Consider the following 19,221-nt stretch of genomic DNA (forward strand, 5'->3'; position numbering starts at 1 on the left):
GTATGGGACTATTCAACCCGATTCATCAATCAATTGACTGCAATGGAATTAACTCGACCCCTCCAAGCGCGGAATTGGCTCGTGGCCCATTGCTTGATGCCGGTATGGCCCGTCGCCCTGCAGTCGGTTGCTTGCCCCTGCGGACGGATTGATCGAGATGTGAGAAAAAAACAAAACGAAACGGTATGGAATGGCATGGTGCGTATTATGTACCGCGGTGGGAGGGCAAAACCGTCCAAAAAAAGCGTTGACGAAACTTTTTGGCAGAAACACGAACCAAACCACGGAAACGTTAGCCCCTTTATTATTAGGTATAGATATCAAAGCGCCTTTTGGGAATCTCTAGGATCAATAATCCGTAGAAAGCCACCAAAATGTGCGTTCAGAAGCACCACCTTGCAATGCAACCCTACAGGCTACAGCAGTACAGTACGCAGAAGAGCGTTCGTCCAAGTATAACGAGAGATGACAAAGCAGCAGACGTGGCAGTTTCTCCAGCTTTCTCTTCGCAGGCACCCCTGTGCGGCTGCAATGGCCCTGCCTTGTTTCATGGTTTTGATCGTCACATCCCTTTCTCATCCCATGCCCTGTCGCTGCTAGTTTTCTTGTGAACTGTCCGCAGATGACCAGGGTCACAGGTTCGTGTGGCCGCTGCTCACTTAGTTTGGTCGCATCAACCAGATGCGTCCTTGTCAATGAAAAACACACGGGGTTTGATTCACAACACAAAGGTTTCTCCAAATAAAAACCAGAAACATGTTTCACCCAAAAAGGCAAACGATGAACATAGATACGTAATTCTGGCAATACCAGTAAGTCACGAAAGACTGCAAGTTTTAAGGATACACTTGTCCTACCACTAGGCATATTAAGCAACTTCTGACACCAACACCAACAGGAGTCCTGCCGCTCAATAAAACAGTAAAACAGAAGACAGAAAAAAAGGGGGACAACAAGCTCCTATTGTATGGACCCTGTACAGTAAAGGGTAATTTACATCATCGTCTACTTCGATGCTATTGGGATGTCATAGGGCAAGACAACAACCACGCAAACACAACCCTTGCCGCTGCTGCCCCAGGTAACTCCCAGCTTCCATGTCTATAATTTCCACTTCGCTCCATGTATGGATCCAACATCTCCTAGATCCTGCCCAGGCTACCCTCAATCAACTGTCTGTACAGCAATGCAGCTCCAGTTCCAAACCCCAATATGCTTAAAAGCTTCACCAGTAGCAAACCTCCTAGTTTAACTATTAAGCTCTAACTAGCTAACTGCCGATGACTATACACTTTCTCAACCTTCTGAATGGAGAGTGAAATAACACGCAAGCACAATGCAGGCAATGCTTGTGTTACACAGGAGACTAGTCCCCACATGCGAGATGCAAAACACATTGCCCCGTTACCTGGTTTTTCCACTCATACCAATCATGGTGGGCATAGCACGCTAGATCAGCCCCAAACTGATCTGTTCGTTCCAAGGATTTGCTTGATGACACAAGCAGATAGGTTTCTCAATGAGTCAATTGCTCAGTGCTCCCTCCTGGTGTACATCACAAAATCCCATTTAATACTCTCTGGTAGTAGTCATACTGCCGAGTGCGCCACGCATCCATGCTGCTACTGATCAATGAGAGTACCAGAGACACACATTGCTGCAACCATCATAAGATCATAGTAAGAACCCACTGGAAATGATAGAAACGAGAAACAATTTACTAACCTCTTCAGTGAGGCTCAAGTGGAACCTCTTTCTCAAGTTCAGTATAGTGCGAGTACCACCTTTAAAGCATGGGAAGCCGGAGTCCTGATCAAAGAAATACACATGTAAGATGATTTTTGACATGATGGTTTCCCTCCCGTTGCCTTGCAAACGAAACAGTTGTACATTTCACATAATTCAGATGAATACCACCACCTGATTACTGAAGTTACAAGATTTACAATATACCAATTTTACAGCATCCCAGATAACTATTTATTGTTCATACAAGATAGCTGCAAGTTTAAATGTAACAGAAAGCACAGCGGCTTCAATGTAGCAGGGCATACTACAAGGCTTTGCAAGGAACCAGAAAGAGAGTTCAGAAATAAATAAGTGAACTTCATAAATCTAATGGAGACTCAGGGTTTGGTGGCCCGAAATTGACTAGGCGATAATCTTGGTAGCTTTGGCTAATAAATAAAATGCATGTGAAAAAGGATATGCTCTAACAATTCATAAAATTGATGAGGCATGTATGCAAGTAAATCTGATTTTCCAGATGAATGTCATCTAGATAGACGCGAAAACATCTGCAAGTTTTATGTAGACGTTACCTGCAACATTTCCACAAGAAGTATAACACGCTCTGCATGCTTCCGGCAAGTAAGAAACCCTTGAATGCATAGCACCTGAAGAACTAAAATTAGTTTACCTATATTGGCCAATAGAATTTAGAGAATCCAGATATAGTCGTAGTATCAGTCAGATACCTTGAAATAGTCAAAGAACTCGCTGGGTGTTCCCTCAGCGTCAGAATCCATCACCTAGCATTGTCCCCAGAACAAACTTAGACTCTATCAAAATACAATGCAAAACCTACATCTAAGATATATATAAGTTAAAATAAGTTACAAGCTTCTATCGTACTTCAAGGAGCTCCCTCGTCAGCTTAAATGGCGCACTCTCAAAATTTACCCCTCCAGGAGAGTTGGAAAGCATGAATCCAAAATCAATATGAATAATATGTCCTTCCTCATCTATCAAGAGATTTCCATTATGACGATCCTTGATCTGCAAATTCAAAAAAAAAAGCCTCAGTGATTAGTACTCCACATTGTGTCAAAAGGAGAGAAGTAGAAGGTTCTTGATCTGAGATTAGTCCCACATAAGGAAAGGCAAAACAGCCATGTGCTTGGAAAAACAAGAACAGCAACGAAGTGTCTTTCGTGTCAGAGATATTAAAAGGCAGACGTCCAGTTACTTTCCAAGCATCAGATGCTTGTTGCAACACTTCAGTTGAAACATTGCATTCGTTATATGGAAATGATTTGCATTGCAACATTATACATGAATTAACATAGCAACCATCCAATGGATCAGATTTCCATCTGCTACCACACAATTAAAAGCTTGAGAAGATATTATATTCAGTTGGTGAGCACTGTCACCTTTTATATTCTGTGGGCCACACAAGACATTACAGAAAGCAAGGGGATTACATGTCAAAATAATGGATTTAATCTAGCAGGGCATCTATCCTTAGGTAGCTAACTGAACAGCACAATACAAGAGGACAGTGATCAGGCTACACCACTTGCTGACTGTATCAGCCAGGATCAGGTGGAAATTGGTATCAAGAAAACTTAAACAGGCCTTAACGTGATGACATAAACTTCTTATTACTAAACAACATGAATGAGTCGTTCCTAAGGATTAATAATAATTACATATTTGGATCTACTTTGCTGATTACTGCTGCACTGGTGGCATATGATAACATTGTAAATTCAAATCGACAGAACATGCCAAGTGTTGGGTAATCTAGCCTTTCCTCAGTTTTTTAGGTGTCAATAAGCATAGTGTCTCTGTCAGTAGTTTCAGTTAGTTCAGTTAGCGTCAGTTAGCGACGTTTGGGTCTTAGCCGTCGGTGACCAAGTCTTGGGATGGCAGGAGTTTGTTAGCTGACCGGTTCCAACGTCAGGTAGTGGTCTCTACCCTCAACAGCACGATCAAGTCGTGGGATGGCACGATTTAGTAGGATCGTGGAGCGGGGTTTTAGCTCGCGTTGTTGAGTTTGTACTTCAGAATAAAAGGAAGAAGTAAAACCAGAAAAGCCGTACGTTGTACGCGGCAACAACTCTTGTCTCTGCTCGTTTGTGTTCTTGTGTTTGATCGAGTAGGAGATTAGGGTCACAAGTGGTATCAGAGCCTAACCCCATGGTTGGGACTCCGCCGCCGGCACCTCAAGCGCCGGCAGATGCAGCGGCTGCAAGCGCCGCAGCAGCCAGGAGCCCTCTTCGCACGCGCTCGCAAAGCCGTGGACGAAGCAGGGGAAGGAGGAGCGGTGGCGGCGAGGTGGTTGTGCGGGAGACGATCGTGCGGGACGGTGGCAGCGGCGGCTCCACGTCCTGGCCGACACTCACCAAGACCAACTACACGGAGTGGGCAATCCTGATGCGCGTCAAGCTCCAGGCCGCGGGCCTGTGGGAGGCTGTCGACGCGGACGACGCACCGGAGCGGCAGGAAAGGCGGCGCTCGGCGCCATCCCGAGCTCGGTGCCATCGGAGATGGTGCAGCTCCTCGCTGCAAAGGACAACGCCAAGGTCGCCCGGGACACGATCAAGACGATGCGCGTCGGCGTCGATCGCGTCCGCGAGGCGCGCCGCCGAAGCTCCGAAAGGACTTCGACAACCCGGCGTTCGGGAGCGGGGAGAACGCCGAGGACTTCTCCATCCGCGTCTCCAGCCTCGTTGCTGAGCTGCGGTCCTCGGGCGACACCACCTCCGAGGCCGGACGGCGTGTCCAAGATCCTGCGCGTCGCCCCCAAAAGGTACGCTCGGATGGCTTGCTCGATCGAAACCTTGCTTGACCCGAAGGAGCTCACGATCGAGGAGCCGAGCGGCCGGCCGTCGGCGTCCGAGGGACGCGGCGAGCCGAAGGCCGACGGCGGCGACCGCTCGCTTCTCACGGAGGAGGAGTGGCGGGCACGCGCTGCCGAACGCCAACCCGGCGGTGGTTCCGGCGGGAAGCAGCAGCGCAAGGACCATCGTCAAGGTGGTGGGAAGGACGGAGCCCACAGCGGCCCATCCAAGGACGACAAATGTCGTTACTGCGGCAAGAAGGGCCACTGGGCTCGCGATTGTCGCAAGAAGAAGAGGGACCAGAGTGCGCAAGCACACCTGATCCAAGGGGAAGACGAGGGCGACCCCGTCATGCTGCTGGCCGAAGTGGTGCTCGATCCAGCACCCGCCGCCCCTGTGCTACCAAGTGCCACGATGGCACTGGCGGTGGAGGCGCCGCCAGCTGCTCATGTCGCGCCCGCTGCACCGGCACGCGAGCTGGTCTTCCTCAACGAGGAGAAGGCCAAGGTCATCCCAAGCAACGACGGCGGCGCCGCCGATCCGTGTGGTTCTCGGACACTGGAGCGTCCAATCACATGACGGGTGATCGATCAGCTTTCATGGAGGCCGGACGAGGCGGTGCGCGGCAGCGTCAAGTTTGGGGACGGCTCCGTCGTTCGAGATCATGGGGCGCGGGACAATTGCCTTCTCCATCGACGGAGGAGAGCACCGCGTCTTCTCGGATGTCTACTACATCCCGCGGCTCGGGAGCAGCGTCGTGAGCCTCGGCCAGGCCGGACGAGCTCGCCCGCGACATACGGATCAGGCACGGGACGCTCACGATCCACGACGGGCGCGGCAACCTCATCGTCAAGGTCCGGCGCGCGCCGAACAGGCTGTACAAGCTGACCCCTGCGACTCGTGGTGGGCACCCGCCTCGCCGCACGCCACGACACGGCGTCTTGGCGGTGGCACGAGCGCTCGGCCACATCCACCTCGATGCCTTGCGGAAGATGGGGCGCGAGGGCATGGTGCGCGGGCTGCCGGCGGTCGAACCAACGGGGAGCTGTGCCGGGCATGTCTCGCCGGCAGCGGCGGCGCACGCCCTTCCCGCAGCGGGCAAAGTTCGGGGCGGAGGAGCCACTTGAGCCGGTGCACGCAGACCTGTGCGGAGCCATCTCCCTCCCACTCCGGCCGGGCGGCGCTACTTCCTTCTCCTCGTCGACGATTACAGCCGCTACATGTGGCTCACGTTGTTGGCCACGAAGGACGAAGCAGCAACTGCCCTCAAGCGCTTCCAAGCCGAAGCGCAGACGGAGGGGCGCTGCAGGCTCCGGACGCTGCGCACGGACCGCGGCGGAGAATTCACCTCGGCGGCGCTCGCTGCTCAGTTCGCGGACACTGGTGTCAAGCGACACTTGACGGCACCATACGCGCCGCAGCAGAACGGCGTGGTGGAGCGTCGCAACCAAACCGTGGTGGGCATGGCGAGATCGATGATGAAGGCCAAGGGTATGCCAAACTACTTCTGGGGAGAGGCGGTGAGCACAGCGGTGTATGTGCTGAACCGCGCCTTCACCCGCTCAGTAGACGGCATGACCCCGTACGAGGCTTGGCACGGGACGAAGCCCTCCGTCGAGCACCTCCGCGTCTTCGGCTGCGTCGCGCATGTCAAGAACGCTCGCCCGCTCCTTCGCAAGCTGGACGATCGCAGCACGCCGATGGTGTTCATCGGCTACGAGCCTGGATCAAAGGCGTACAGGGTGTACGATCCCACCACTCGACGCGTGCATGTGACACGCGACGCCGTCTTTGACGAGCTGGCGAGCTGGAAGTGGGAGGAGAAGGACGGCACGCCAAGCACATCGCAGGACTTCGTGGTGGAGTACGTGGTCACCACGGAGTCGCTGCCATCTGCGCCGCCGGAGCCGGCGCACGCTTCGGAGGAGCACAGCGGAGGCGAGCACCCCTACAACTGGGAGGACCCAGGAACTCCGGCCACGCCTCCACAAGCTCAAGAGGCACACGAGCACCCCGTTGAGCTCGCCACGCCTCCCCTGGTAGCTGATCCGGAGCTCCTCGACGCGGCGGACGGTGGCGAGCCGCACGGGTATCGCCGCGTCACCGATCTGGCCGGGACCGGGGCTCGTAGCCCCCGGACTCGCCGAGCGCCTCTCGCTCGCCACGCCGGAGGAGCCGTCGTGCGTAGCGCGAGGCGCCGAAGGAGGAGTGCTGGACCAAGGCCATGGCGGAGGAGCTCACCTCCGTCGAGGAGAACGAGACGTGGGCGCTCGTTGATCTTCCAAGAGGCCACCGCCCAATTGGGCTCAAGTGGGTGTACAAGGTCAAGAAGAACGAGCATGGCCAGATCCTCGAAGCACAAGGCCCGGATCGTGGCAAAGGGCTACGTCCGTGAAGGAAGGGATCGATTTCGACGAGGTTTTCGCGCCCGTCGCTCGTCTCGACTCCGTCCGCCTCCTTCTCGCCGTCGCCGCACGGCGAAGTGGGAAGTGCACCACCTCGACGTGAAATCTGCCTTTCTCAACGGCGAGATCAAGGAGGAGGTGTACGTGACACAGCCGCCCGGGTTCGTTCGACACGGACAGGAAGGCAAGGTGCTTCGCCCGAACAAGGCGCTGTACGGGCTGCGACGGAGCTCCACGCACTTGGAACGCGAAGCTGGATCACAGCCTCGCCTCGCTCGGCTTCGTCAAGTGTCCGTCAGAGCACGCCGTGTACACAAGGGAGAAGCACGGCCAGCGGCTGCTCCTTGGCGTGTACGTCGACGACCTCATCGTCACGGGCACGGCCACGACGGAGATCAAGGCCTTCAAGGAGGAGATGGCCAAGCTCTTCAAAATGAGCGACTTGGGCCTGCTCTCCTACTACCTGGGCATTGAGGTAAAGCAGGCGCCAGGACACATCCAGCTGAGCCAGGCCGCGTATGCGCAGAAGCTGCTCGATCGCATGGGCATGGGCGAGTGCAACCCTGCGGCCACGCCCATGGAGCCGCGGCTGAAGCTGAGCAAGAAGGGCAGCGGTAAGGCAGTGGATTCCACTCTCTACCGCAGCGTCGTCGGCGGCCTGCGCTACTTGGTGCACACACGCCCCGACCTATGCTTCGCGGTGAACTACCTCAGCAAGTTCATGGAGGCACCCACCGGCGAACACTGGAGCGCAGTCAAGCACCTGCTCCGCTACGTAGCTGGCACCAAGACTCTTGGGTGCGTCTACGCACGCCGAGGAAGGAGAAGAAGCCCGGCTCGTCGGCTACAGCGATGCCGATTGGGCTGGCGACGTCGACGACAGGAAGAGCACAAGTGGGATGCTGTTCTTCTACGGCAAGTGTCCCATCTCCTGGCAAGCAACCAAGCAGAAGATCGTCGTGCTCTCGACCTGCGAGGCTGAGTACGTCGCTGCCACCGGAGCGGCGTGTCAGGGCATCTGGCTCAAGCGGCTGCTGGGTGAGCTGCTTGGCCACGGCGACGGCATCACTGAACTGCGCGTCGACAACAAGTCAGCGATCGCGCTGGCCAAGAACCCGGTCTTTCACGACCGAAGCAAGCACATCCAGATTCGCTATCACTTCATTCGTCAATGTGTGGAGAATGGCGACATCGACATTCAGTTCATCCGGACTGAGGCACAGCTCTCAGACATCATGACCAAGTCACTTGGGCGAGTGCGACTCCAGGAGCTGCGCCAGCACATTGGTATGGTCAAGGTGACTGAAGTCTAGATTAGGAGGAGATTGTTGGGTAATCTAGCCTTTCCTCAGTTTTTTAGGTGTCAATAAGCATAGTGTCTCTGTCAGTAGTTTCAGTTAGTTCAGTTAGCGTCAGTTAGCGACGTTTGGGTCTTAGCCGTCGGTGACCAAGTCTTGGGATGGCAGGAGTTTGTTAGCTGACCGGTTCCAACGTCAGGTAGTGGTCTCTACCCTCAACAGCACGATCAAGTCGTGGGATGGCACGATTTAGTAGGATCGTGGAGCGGGGTTTTAGCTCGCGTTGTTGAGTTTGTACTTCAGAATAAAAGGAAGAAGTAAAACCAGAAAAGCCGTACGTTGTACGCGGCAACAACTCTTGTCTCTGCTCGTTTGTGTTCTTGTGTTTGATCGAGTAGGAGATTAGGGCCACACCAAGTAGCATTTCTAATTTAAAAATACACCCAGATTACTAACAAGTACTTGATTTTAGTACCTGAAGCAAGTAGCTCAGTATTGAATATCCTGCCATGCTTTCCACGAAATTCCTCTGTGAACAACAGAAAATATGAAGAGCGAGTTCAATTAAACTGACAGTAGTATGAAGTATGTGTGAGCTCTTTAACCTTGACAACACAATCAAGCTGCGATTTCTTATTGGGATTTCGGAATATTTAAACATGTAGGATATGCTTATGAATCAACTACTGTTACATATGCTGACTTATCATCATGAGATAGCTCTGAGACATGCAATATTGCAATGCCCAAGGCAGGACATTTAATTTAAGATAATGCAACATTTCAGATAAGAGCAAATCCCATGGAGTGGACTGTGGATACAAGTTGAGAAGGGCAGTTACGCATCACAAGTCAAGTAGTCAGTTATAGCCCCCCATTTCATGCAAGAAGCTATATGCTGACTTATTGGGATTTCGGAATATTTAAACATGTAGGATATGCTTATGAATCAACTACTGTTACATATGCTGACTTATCATCATGAGATAGCTCTGAGACATGCAATATTGCAATGCCCAAGGCAGGACATTTAATTTAAGATAATGCAACATTTCAGATAAGAACAAATCCCATGGAGTGGACTGTGGATACAAGTTGAGAAGGGCGGTTACGCATCACAAGTCAAGTAGTCAGTTATAGCCCCCCATTTCATGCAAGAAGCTATATGGATTTGCACTTATCAAAGTGTTCAATTAAAAAATCAATTGTGACTACAAAATGAGGAATAAATTACTAGAATTGTAGGAAGGGAATGGCAAACTGAATTGAAAAATTAACTTGCTGTGCTGATATGATAGTCAAACAAAGTATCATTTCACCTGTGCAAGTTTGAAGTTTGGAGAATTTTCTTCATACTTGGCTACATAATAGTCACGGAGACTCAAGATATTGGGAAACCTACTCTTGATAGAATGAATTGATGCCTGCAGTAACAGAAACAATGCTAGAGCTAAGATCTTTCAGTGTTAAGATACATTCAGAGAACTAACTAGGTAGCAAACATAATTACCGTATCTGGAATAGTCTCAATTAGCGCTGTATATGCAGATGTAACGATAACTTCATAAGGCCGTAACCAAAGTGGTAAGCCAGCTTCTTGATATATATCTGTTGATAGAAAGATTTTTTAAGACCATGAGTGAGTTGAACACATCCTAATGGAAATAACACATTCTTTAGGAAAATTGATTAATATAATTCCTTTGGAATCCAGAACATAAGAAATGCAATAGACAGTACTCCCTCCGTTAGGGATTATAAGGCCCCGAGAGCTTTTTGAAAATGTTAAGAATTATAAGGCCTATCTCATTTATTAGCCTTTCTCATCCAATACATGCCCTCATTTTTCTCTCTCTTCTACCATGCATGCAAAACTATTGGTCCATGCACTAATTAATGAGAGAAGTAATGGGCTTTCTTGGTCTTAGCAAATTGGCCCTCAGGCCTTATAATCCTAAGAGCAAGTACAATAAATCCTAGTCAGCTGACTATAAGGATTAAAATAATATATTGTTGCTTAGTTGGAAGAGAGAGAAGAGGAGAGAGAAGATGAGTGGGCTCTTATGCAAGAGCCAGCTCTAGCACGTGCTCCTAGGCACTTTGTGAGAGTGAATGGTGGGCCATACAAAAATAAAGTAGTACAATTTTATAGCTCACTATTGTACATATTGGCTATAGAATGACTATAGATGACATGGCACTTGACTTATAGCCAACGCTTGGCTCTACTATTGAACTTGCTCTAACAGAGGGAGTACATGAGAAAAGTAATTGCTCATTCCAGTAAAATCTTAACATTGTAGACACACCACAAGATGTTAACATTACACCAAAATACAAAGCATTGATGATACCACTTTGGAGCGTCAATCATTTGCAAGAGATCATACTATTTTTTATGGCAAAAATCACCTATTTGAGTAATAATAAAATCCATTTGTGTTGTGTGATTCCTTGAATATGTTTTTTTGTATATATTCCCTTCCTGTGGACTAGCATATACTTGTGTGATTCCATTTGTATATGTTTTTTTGTATATATTCCCTTCCTGTGGACCACTTTGTATATGTTGTGTGATTCCTTGAATATGTTTTTTTGTATCATGATTAAGGATGTTGAACTAGCATATACTTCAGCAAATAGCATAATTACATGCTGCATGTCTGACATGTGCATGCTTCAGGTCTGACATATACAGTAGTAGAATTGACTAAATGAAACAGAATCTAAGCATAAAAACCACAACAATCAATGCAGCCGACGATCTTGAGCAAAAAAGGGACAACCGTCAAAATAAGGATAAAAACTGATTAGCAATTACTATCATGATGCCATTTTAGTTGTTTTACACTTTACCATAAAAGTGTGCAACAAGCTGTACAGCTAAGTGCTCCTGGCGGCAATCATCCCCACTCTTGACAATAATCTGCAATAGGTGGAAGTGTTTCAGAAGAATGGCAATAACTCGGGACATATCAGAGTAAGATATCCTACAAGGCACAATCAGTCAAATCTCAAGCATGACAACAATCATGAGCAGAGTTGAAACAATACTCATAACTGCCTATAGTTCTACCATTAGTTCCTTCAGGTTAGGGAATAAAGATTAGACCAGCCGATTTAACAAACATATCAGTTTATCCGACTTTATACTTATTTAATGACAGAAGTTAGTTGAGGCCTCAAATTAGTTCTTCAACTGTAAATGTCAGTCGCAGAGATAAGCAGAAGAGCTCATACCACACAAAGTTAATTGTAAACCTTCATATATTATAAACAAATAATAGATCAAACAAGTAACCAATACGTTTCTTGCTATGATCCCCAAAAGTGACTTTCTGAACATTCAGTTACAACAACACCAAAGCATTTTTCCCAAGCAAGTTGGGATAGGCTAGAATTCTGAACATTCAGTTAAACCGTAAAATAATCATAAACGTATTAATACAGGTTCTCTCCTAATCCTGTTTGGACTGGTGAAGCTTATTAAAAGCCAGAAAGTTATGCTGAAAATTAGAAGTGCAGAGTGTCCATCTCTCGGGATGGGAATGGGGCGGGTCGACCCGCTGGGTCCCTGGCCCGACCCAAAAAATCAAGGCCTTTGGGCCACTTGGGCTGGCCTCATACAAAATTTGGGTCAGCAGGGCCGGCCCTAAGTGACCCATTGGGTTAGCGGGGCCGACCCATATACTAGGCTTTGGATTCTCGGTAGAAGTCTGTTAGCTCAAATAATTTGTTCCTTTCTACCTACGTACACCTGCTAAAAAAAATCTACTACCGTACACAGCTTGTGAGACTTTTTTTTGATTTATTCATTTGTTCTTGTTCTCTTATGTCTGATTGCAGTTGGTTCGTAACGCCTTTTTTTCCGTGAGATATATCACGCCTTTGACTCTGTACATCGCCAGATCGATCAAGTCGATCCATCTAGCTAGCTTATATATACAAATTAGTCATTTGTTGCATGCGTACACCAGTCAGCCGACCCATCAGCTAGCTCCGTGTCAAATAAAAACCAGCTAAACACCTTGGTACACATACTGCACTTAATCAGATCAATATGTGTGTGCAAATCCTGTAAACAAGGTGGAAAGAAATATACGCAACCTAAGCTTCGGGTCGACCCGCGATACCCATCGGGTCAGCAAGGCCATTAACGTTTTTAGAATGGGCCGACCCATGGCCTCGCAAATTGGCCTCGAGGCCAACAGGGCCAGGTCCAGGGCCAGGTCCGGGTCGGCCCATTCCCATCCTGATCCATCTCAGCCAGAGGGGTAAGGCTTGTATTCAAAAATAAGGTAATCTTCAGAAAAAATGACATTCAGGAGACTAAATTTAAATAATCTAAAAAACAAATCTCATGAGGCTAGTATATGCAATAATATTGTAATGTGTCAATAATCCAATAGCAGAACAGTTGTGCAACGTGTGGCTTACGGAACGCAAATCCCAGCCAGGTAATTTTCCATGAACAGAAGAGCGGCGTATTCTCTCTTTCTTGACAGTCCAGAGTTCACCAGCCAAAGCATCAGTCGGTTTAGGATCTCCACCATCAGCCGCCTATTGGAAAATTGAGTTACTAGCTTAAGGAAGATGTCCAAAAATAAGAGATGGTGGAGGGAAAAATATCGTGAATCACCTTAGGATCTAAATTTTGACTGCTTTGACCAACTCCTTTCAGTGGAAGACCAGGTGGGGCTTCTCCTTTTAATGCTGCAGCCTAGTCAAGGAAACCAATTCAACAAACAGTAGTACAAAAGGTCCCTTAAAATCACTTTGTATTGTGCATTGAGTCTAGTACTTTCTACTCTCAATTATCTAAACGACAAGTCTCAAAATTAATTGTTTAAATATTTAGAAGACTGCAAACCTCAAAAACGAAAACAGCAAAGTGGAAATGGAATACAAGAGATATTTAGCAATGACACCAGAGCTAAAAACAATTTCATGTGTGAGTCGCACCTTGACTTCCTCCATTGCAATAGTACTTGGAACACGGCGATGGTCCTTCTTACGTATCGGTTCATTGTCATCTACATCTTCCATGTTAACTCCTGGAACTGCAGACAGAGTAACCTTTACCCACTCGATAGGCTGATCAACAACAGCCTGGGAATCTCCCGATAGATCACGTGACTCTATCGTAGCTTGCCGTGTCTTACGCCCCGACTCAGACATTGCAATGCTTCTTGAGTGGCCAATTTTCTCGATAGAGAAACTAACATTTACGAACTTCACTTTAGCCTCCCGTAGTTGAGACATGGCTTGGTCAATAGCCTGAGAGGTAGAGTTCAGCATTCTGTCTGTTTCATAACTTTGTGGTTCATGTCGACTCCACAAAGGATATGCCCATGGCGGCGGCTTTGGCAACTGAACATCTCCATTAGCCAACGGTATCCCACCTTTTGATAGTTTGTTCGCATCTGAGGACCCTTTGGAGTGACTAGAATAACAGAACAAAAGATGCTATCAGAATGATATCTAAATGAACCTCCAATACAAATAAAGTGACAAATGTCATTAGCTTTACTATTAAACAATATTTTGGTACAATCTCAACTGTGGAATCTGATCAGTTTAGACTACTATATAGACACTGAGCAGGTTCGATGCTAAAATGTAACCAAATCCACATACCCTGGTGTTTCTGCTTTCAAAACTTCAACACATATAAGATAAGGAGCTTTCTCCCTAGAATTCAGAAGAACAGATTCATCCTCAGGTATATGAACCACTCGATATATGCCCTTCCCCATTGGAAAGCATACTCCTGTGCATAGAAAGAACAAAGGAAAAAAAGAGCCTCAGGACTCTGCTTTGCAATATCAATGGAGCCTTAATTAAGAAAATAGCTTCATGTTCGCTTGGTTTAATTTGCACCGATATTGTATAGTAAAGGAAGGACCACAGAAAAGGCAGATTCAAATCACAAGTTATAACAATACATACTTTTCATTACACAGGGACATTGCTTGATGTACTATGTCACTGCCTATATTTCAATATTGTGTGTGTTTTAACAGGTTTGACAGATTTAGCAAATACATACAACAATACCACACACAAAATACGAAACCATGATTACTCATGCACCAAAAATGCAAGAGAACAAGTCGACTCGATAGAATATGCAGATGATATATTAACATACTTTATCATTGATTATCCTTTCAAAACTACTAACAGTGAATGGCAAGACTACAGAAGCACAAGTACACAACTGCAGCAAATATTTATGTACAAAGAAAGGTGACCATAACTAAAACTGCAGCCAGAAAACCAATAGAAAAGTAAAGGGCAGTCCATATGTGATATCTCATGTAGCTTCCAACTGAAGATTAAAAAGTAATCTCAAAGGGGATGAAGCACCGAAATTTTGATCTTGAAAAGGTTAGGATAGATATATTTAAGAAAAATACAGTAACCTATGGGACAAATATCTCAAATAAGATAGCAGAAATCACCTCCATTTTTCTCACTGGAAGCAATATGTGAATTGATCTCTGTAAGTGACTGGCACAGAAAAGAACCAACAAGGGATAAATTAGAATGCGAAGAAAAGAAACTGTAACTGTTGTAACAATAAGAATAAAAAAGATAGCTGAAAGGGCAGCCTAATGTACTTGGTTTACCTCTCGCAAGGCAATCTTACGATCTTCCACGGGAAATATGTCGACAAGACCATAAGATGTATCACATAGTGATTGAACAAGCTCCAACGAAGCGTAGTAAGAGCCTTTTCGAAGCTCTGCTATCACATTGTTTGGTAAAGGTGGTTTTCCACTTTGTCTGTCACTGTTTCCTATGGAGTCAGGGTGTTTCTGAAACACATATACTACAGTTAGTAAGGCAAGCATACTTGCAAAAGGATGGCAATAATAATTATAATCTCAAAATATGTACAAACACCATAATCATATGTTCAGGACACAGCAAACAAAAGCACCTCAAAACAACCTTATTTATATCACAGACACTATGGATGAAGAAATTGAATAAACGTAAGAAATCCAAAACCAAGCTCCAACATACTGACCACAAGAGAGTTGCAAATCAAACTACTAATGACAAATGTGTAATATTTATGACAACTAGCGATACAATGTCACCTTACACCAAGAAGTAATAAACATATCTTTGTGCAGTCCGAAGCAGTGGTTATTCAGTATGATGATGAATAATTCTGAGACACTGAAAGTTTCAAATCTAAGAAAGAATGGTTAAGAGTAGTTGTCTTGCCTCTTTCAATAGTTTTGAGCCAAGAATCTCAGAGTCTTCTTTATCACGGAACAAACGCTTAAAAAAGCTCTCTGAACCTGGGCTACCCTCGGAAATGCCGTTTGGCTGGCTACCTTCTGTATGCCCACTCTTAGCATCCTCTGGGTGCACCCGAAACAACCTGCGGAATGACAAGAACTCTGAGTTTTCCTCCTCCTCGATACCACTGGTGCTCTTACCATCATCAACATTTTTATCAAGCCCTTCGATTTTCCTGTCGTCGTGTTTGTCCTTAAATAGTTTCCGGAAGAAATTCTCCTTATCACCTTCCTCACACTTATCATCCTCGTTCCTGTCATGAGCAGCTCCCTTCTTTTCTTCATTCTTATCCTTGAAAATTCTGCGGAAGAAACTATCGTCCTCTATGCTCTTATTGCCTTTGTCATCGTCCTCTTTCTTGCTACTAGGAGTGGTGCCTTCCTTTTTCTCATCATTCTTCTCCTTAAAAAGTTGGCGGAAGAAACCATCCTTCTTGTCATCTTCGGTGTTCACACCAACCTTTTCCTGATCATCATTTTGCTTCATACTGCCACCATCTTTCCTCTCTTCATTCTTGTCTTTGAACATCTTGCGGAAGAAGCCTTCTTTATCGTCATCCTCCAAACTCTTACCCTCATCCCCATGCTTTGCTGGCGTGCTTTCTCTCCTCTCGTCATTCTTATCCTTGAACATCTTGCGAAAGAAGCCCTCCTTCTCGTCATCGTCGCCGGGTCTGTCCTCCTTGTCACGGAAGAATCGCTTCAACAAACCATCGGAGCTAGGTGTGAGCTCCACGTCCTCGTCCTTGCTGTCCCTAAGCAACCTACGGAAGAAACCATCCTTATCCCCTTCGTCCTCGTCATTCTCCTTGCTATCCTTGAGCAACCTTTTAAAGAATCCTTCCTTGTCTCCATCATAATCTTCCTTGTCTTTGCTGTCTCTGAGCAGCCTCTTGAAGAAGCCATCCTTATCCTGCTCCTCGTCCTTCTCAATGGAGCGCCTGAAGAAGACCTTGGGCCCAAAGCTCAATCTCCTAAGCAGCTTGTTGTCCTCGGATGACGGTGTGACAGGCTGCTTCCCAGCGTCATCGGCGTTGGCAGACACATTGGTCCCGCTTGCAGGTGGGCTTAGGCCGAGAGAGGGCGAGGAGGCGAGGGACATGAGCCGCTGCTTGGAGGAGCGTATCCTGCTGAGCATGGGATTGGCGCGCGGGCTGGCGACAGGGGACAGCGGCGCAGGCCGGACCAGCGGCGGCCACTCGCCCTGCACGGTCGCCGCAGCCTGGCACTGCTCCTGCACCTTGTCAACCCCATCGAGGTCGTCGGTCTCCTCCAGCTCGAGCTCGGCGGCCAGGATCCAGTGCACCTTGAGGGCGATGCGCATGGACTTGGCGCAGGTGTCGATGACGAAGCGGTCGAGGGAGGGGCTGGGCTTGTGCACGAGCATGTAGCAGACCTGGAAGAGGTAGGCCTCGAGTCCGGCGAGCGGGAGCGTGTACATGCGGTTGCAGAGGTAGTCGCGCACCCCGGCGTGGTCGTGCTTGTAGAGGTAGCTGACGGCGATCCACTCGCAGAAGAAGGCGGAGTCGAAGAAGCGGACGAGCCAGCCGCTGCTCCCCACGGGCGGGGTGGCGTCCCCGGCGGCGGCGGCGGTGATCTCGCGCGGCGACTCCTCGGGCCCGAAGCTGAGGCCCCGCAGCCCGAGAAGCCGCACCATGGCTGCTCGTTCGCCCCCCTCGGAGTCGGAGTCGGAGACCAGCCGTCACTGACGTCCTCCGCCAGCCGCCGCCACCATCGCAGTTCGATCCAGAGCCTCAACGGCTTACCAAATCTCAATCCACAGCTCGCTCGGGGCTGTACCCCCAATCCAAACCCTAGCTGACCTCCGAGCGGACGCTGCGATCGCGCAGCTGGGTGGGAAGAGCTGCAAACCCTAGCTCTTCCGGGATCGAAGCCCGGCGGCAGGAGATCTTGGAATTTGGGGGGTCAATTGGGAGCGTGGCGAGGGATCTTGGAATTGGGGAGGACTCGGGGGGTGGGGGTGGTTGATTCGATTTGAAATGTCGCAGCGTTTTCGTCGCTGTCTCTGGGGACTCTGGTTTGAATTTTCTTTTTTTCTTTTTCTTTCGGTTTTCTTCTCCGGCGTGGTGGCGAAGGTGTGGGGAATGGGGATGCGGAGAGGCCGGAGCAGGTGGGGGCGGCGATGGCCGCGTGCGAATCCTCTGCGCTGTTGTCACTTTGTTGCACAACCTGTGCCCTTCTCTTACAAGGCGCTCTAAAAATCGGCGTGCTAAACCTTGCTTCCCGTGCTTTAAACGGATAGCGCGTGCTGCGCTGAAATTTGCCTCGCCGGATGCTCCATTTTGCACAGCGCGCGGTAAAAGAGCTCCTCCGTCGGGCGCTCCATTATGCAGCGCGCAGCGCGGCGCAAACAAACACACGCAAGTATGCATCAAAGAATATCAAACAACCATATAAGTTCGCAAATAAAATGTACCATACAAATACAACAAATTGTTCACAACAAATACAACAAGTACATGAAATTGTTCACAGCAAATACAACAAGTTTAAGGACCAACATACAACAATACAATATAGTTTTGAGACAACACAACACATAGTTTTCAAACAAATACAACAAATATGCAACTATTGTTGTCCATGCCAATTCCACCATTCTTCCATGAGATCTTTTTGGGCTCATCATGTGTGTCGTTGGAGCGAATGGCATGGTACGAGGCAATGAACTAGGCAATCCTATGTGCGGACCTCCTCACTTGCACCGGAACCCCCATCAACTCGTAGTGGCTATGATCCACATCTTTCCCACGATCATCCTCTATAATCATGGGGATGCGAAGAGGCCGGAGCAGGTGGGGGCGGCGATGGCCGCCTGCCAATCCTATGCGCTGTTATCACTTTGTTGCACAACTTGTGCCCTTCTCTTAGAGCTGTAAAACGCGAACCGTAAACAGTCAAGTTTAGTTCGCGGAAAACGTGATTTTGGTGCGCAGCGCAGCTACCATAAAACACGAACCGGAAACAGTCAAGTTTAGTTCGCGAAAAACGTGGGAAACAGCATATTTCCCGTGGACTGTAAAATGAAATCATAACATTTCATCGTCACATCACACACTAATCGTCCAAATTACAGTATTCTGAATTACAACCCAAATAAACAATGGTTCAACTCAAATCAAATAGTTTTACAAATCAAATAGGGAATGCAATGAAATGGGCACATCATTTATTGCCTTTGAGCATCCATTGGTGCTCGATCAGTGAGATCCTAGTGGAGTTGTTCATGTGTGCTTGCATCTTCAATTTTTCTATGGGTCTCAAGAAAAGCATGAATGTGATCGGGGTTTCTCTGAGGTTGCACACGGGTTCCAACATTGTCATAGAAAAACTCTAAGTCTAACCCTCTCTCATCTTCGATGATTATGTTGTGGAAAATCACACAATAAGTCATGATGTTCCGTAGAGTATTTTTTGTCCCAACGAGACCACGCACTTTAGCAAACCGTGCTTGCAAAACACCGAATGCCCTTTCAATGTCTTCCGGCATGCTTCTTGAGCTTTGGCGAAATGAGCTTCTTTTATGTTCTCTGATGGTCTTCACAAATACAGCCCATGTCGGGTAGCTACCATCGGCAAGATAATACCCCATGGTGTAGTCATGGTCATTAAC

General features: G+C 48.0%; 1 protein-coding gene across 1 annotated transcript; it reads right to left on the reverse strand.

Annotated features, from left to right (window-relative positions):
- Positions 1–940: 940 nt before the first annotated feature.
- Positions 941–17,244, reverse strand: LOC124703566 (phosphatidylinositol 4-kinase beta 2-like). Its single transcript, XM_047235777.1, has 16 exons — positions 15,511–17,244; positions 14,904–15,092; positions 14,736–14,784; positions 13,909–14,041; positions 13,234–13,714; positions 12,911–12,991; positions 12,709–12,831; positions 11,128–11,197; positions 9,782–9,879; positions 9,591–9,695; positions 8,747–8,800; positions 2,635–2,778; positions 2,478–2,531; positions 2,322–2,396; positions 1,726–1,809; positions 941–1,657 (listed from the first exon to the last, which is right to left on the reverse strand). The coding sequence occupies exons 1-16, from the start codon at positions 17,242–17,244 to the stop codon at positions 1,556–1,558; spliced, it is 3,576 nt and encodes a 1,191-aa protein (XP_047091733.1). The 3' UTR covers positions 941–1,555.
- Positions 17,245–19,221: the final 1,977 nt, after the last annotated feature.

Source organism: Lolium rigidum, chromosome 3 (genome assembly GCF_022539505.1).
Source record: "Lolium rigidum isolate FL_2022 chromosome 3, APGP_CSIRO_Lrig_0.1, whole genome shotgun sequence".
Taxonomy (NCBI): domain Eukaryota; kingdom Viridiplantae; phylum Streptophyta; class Magnoliopsida; order Poales; family Poaceae; genus Lolium; species Lolium rigidum.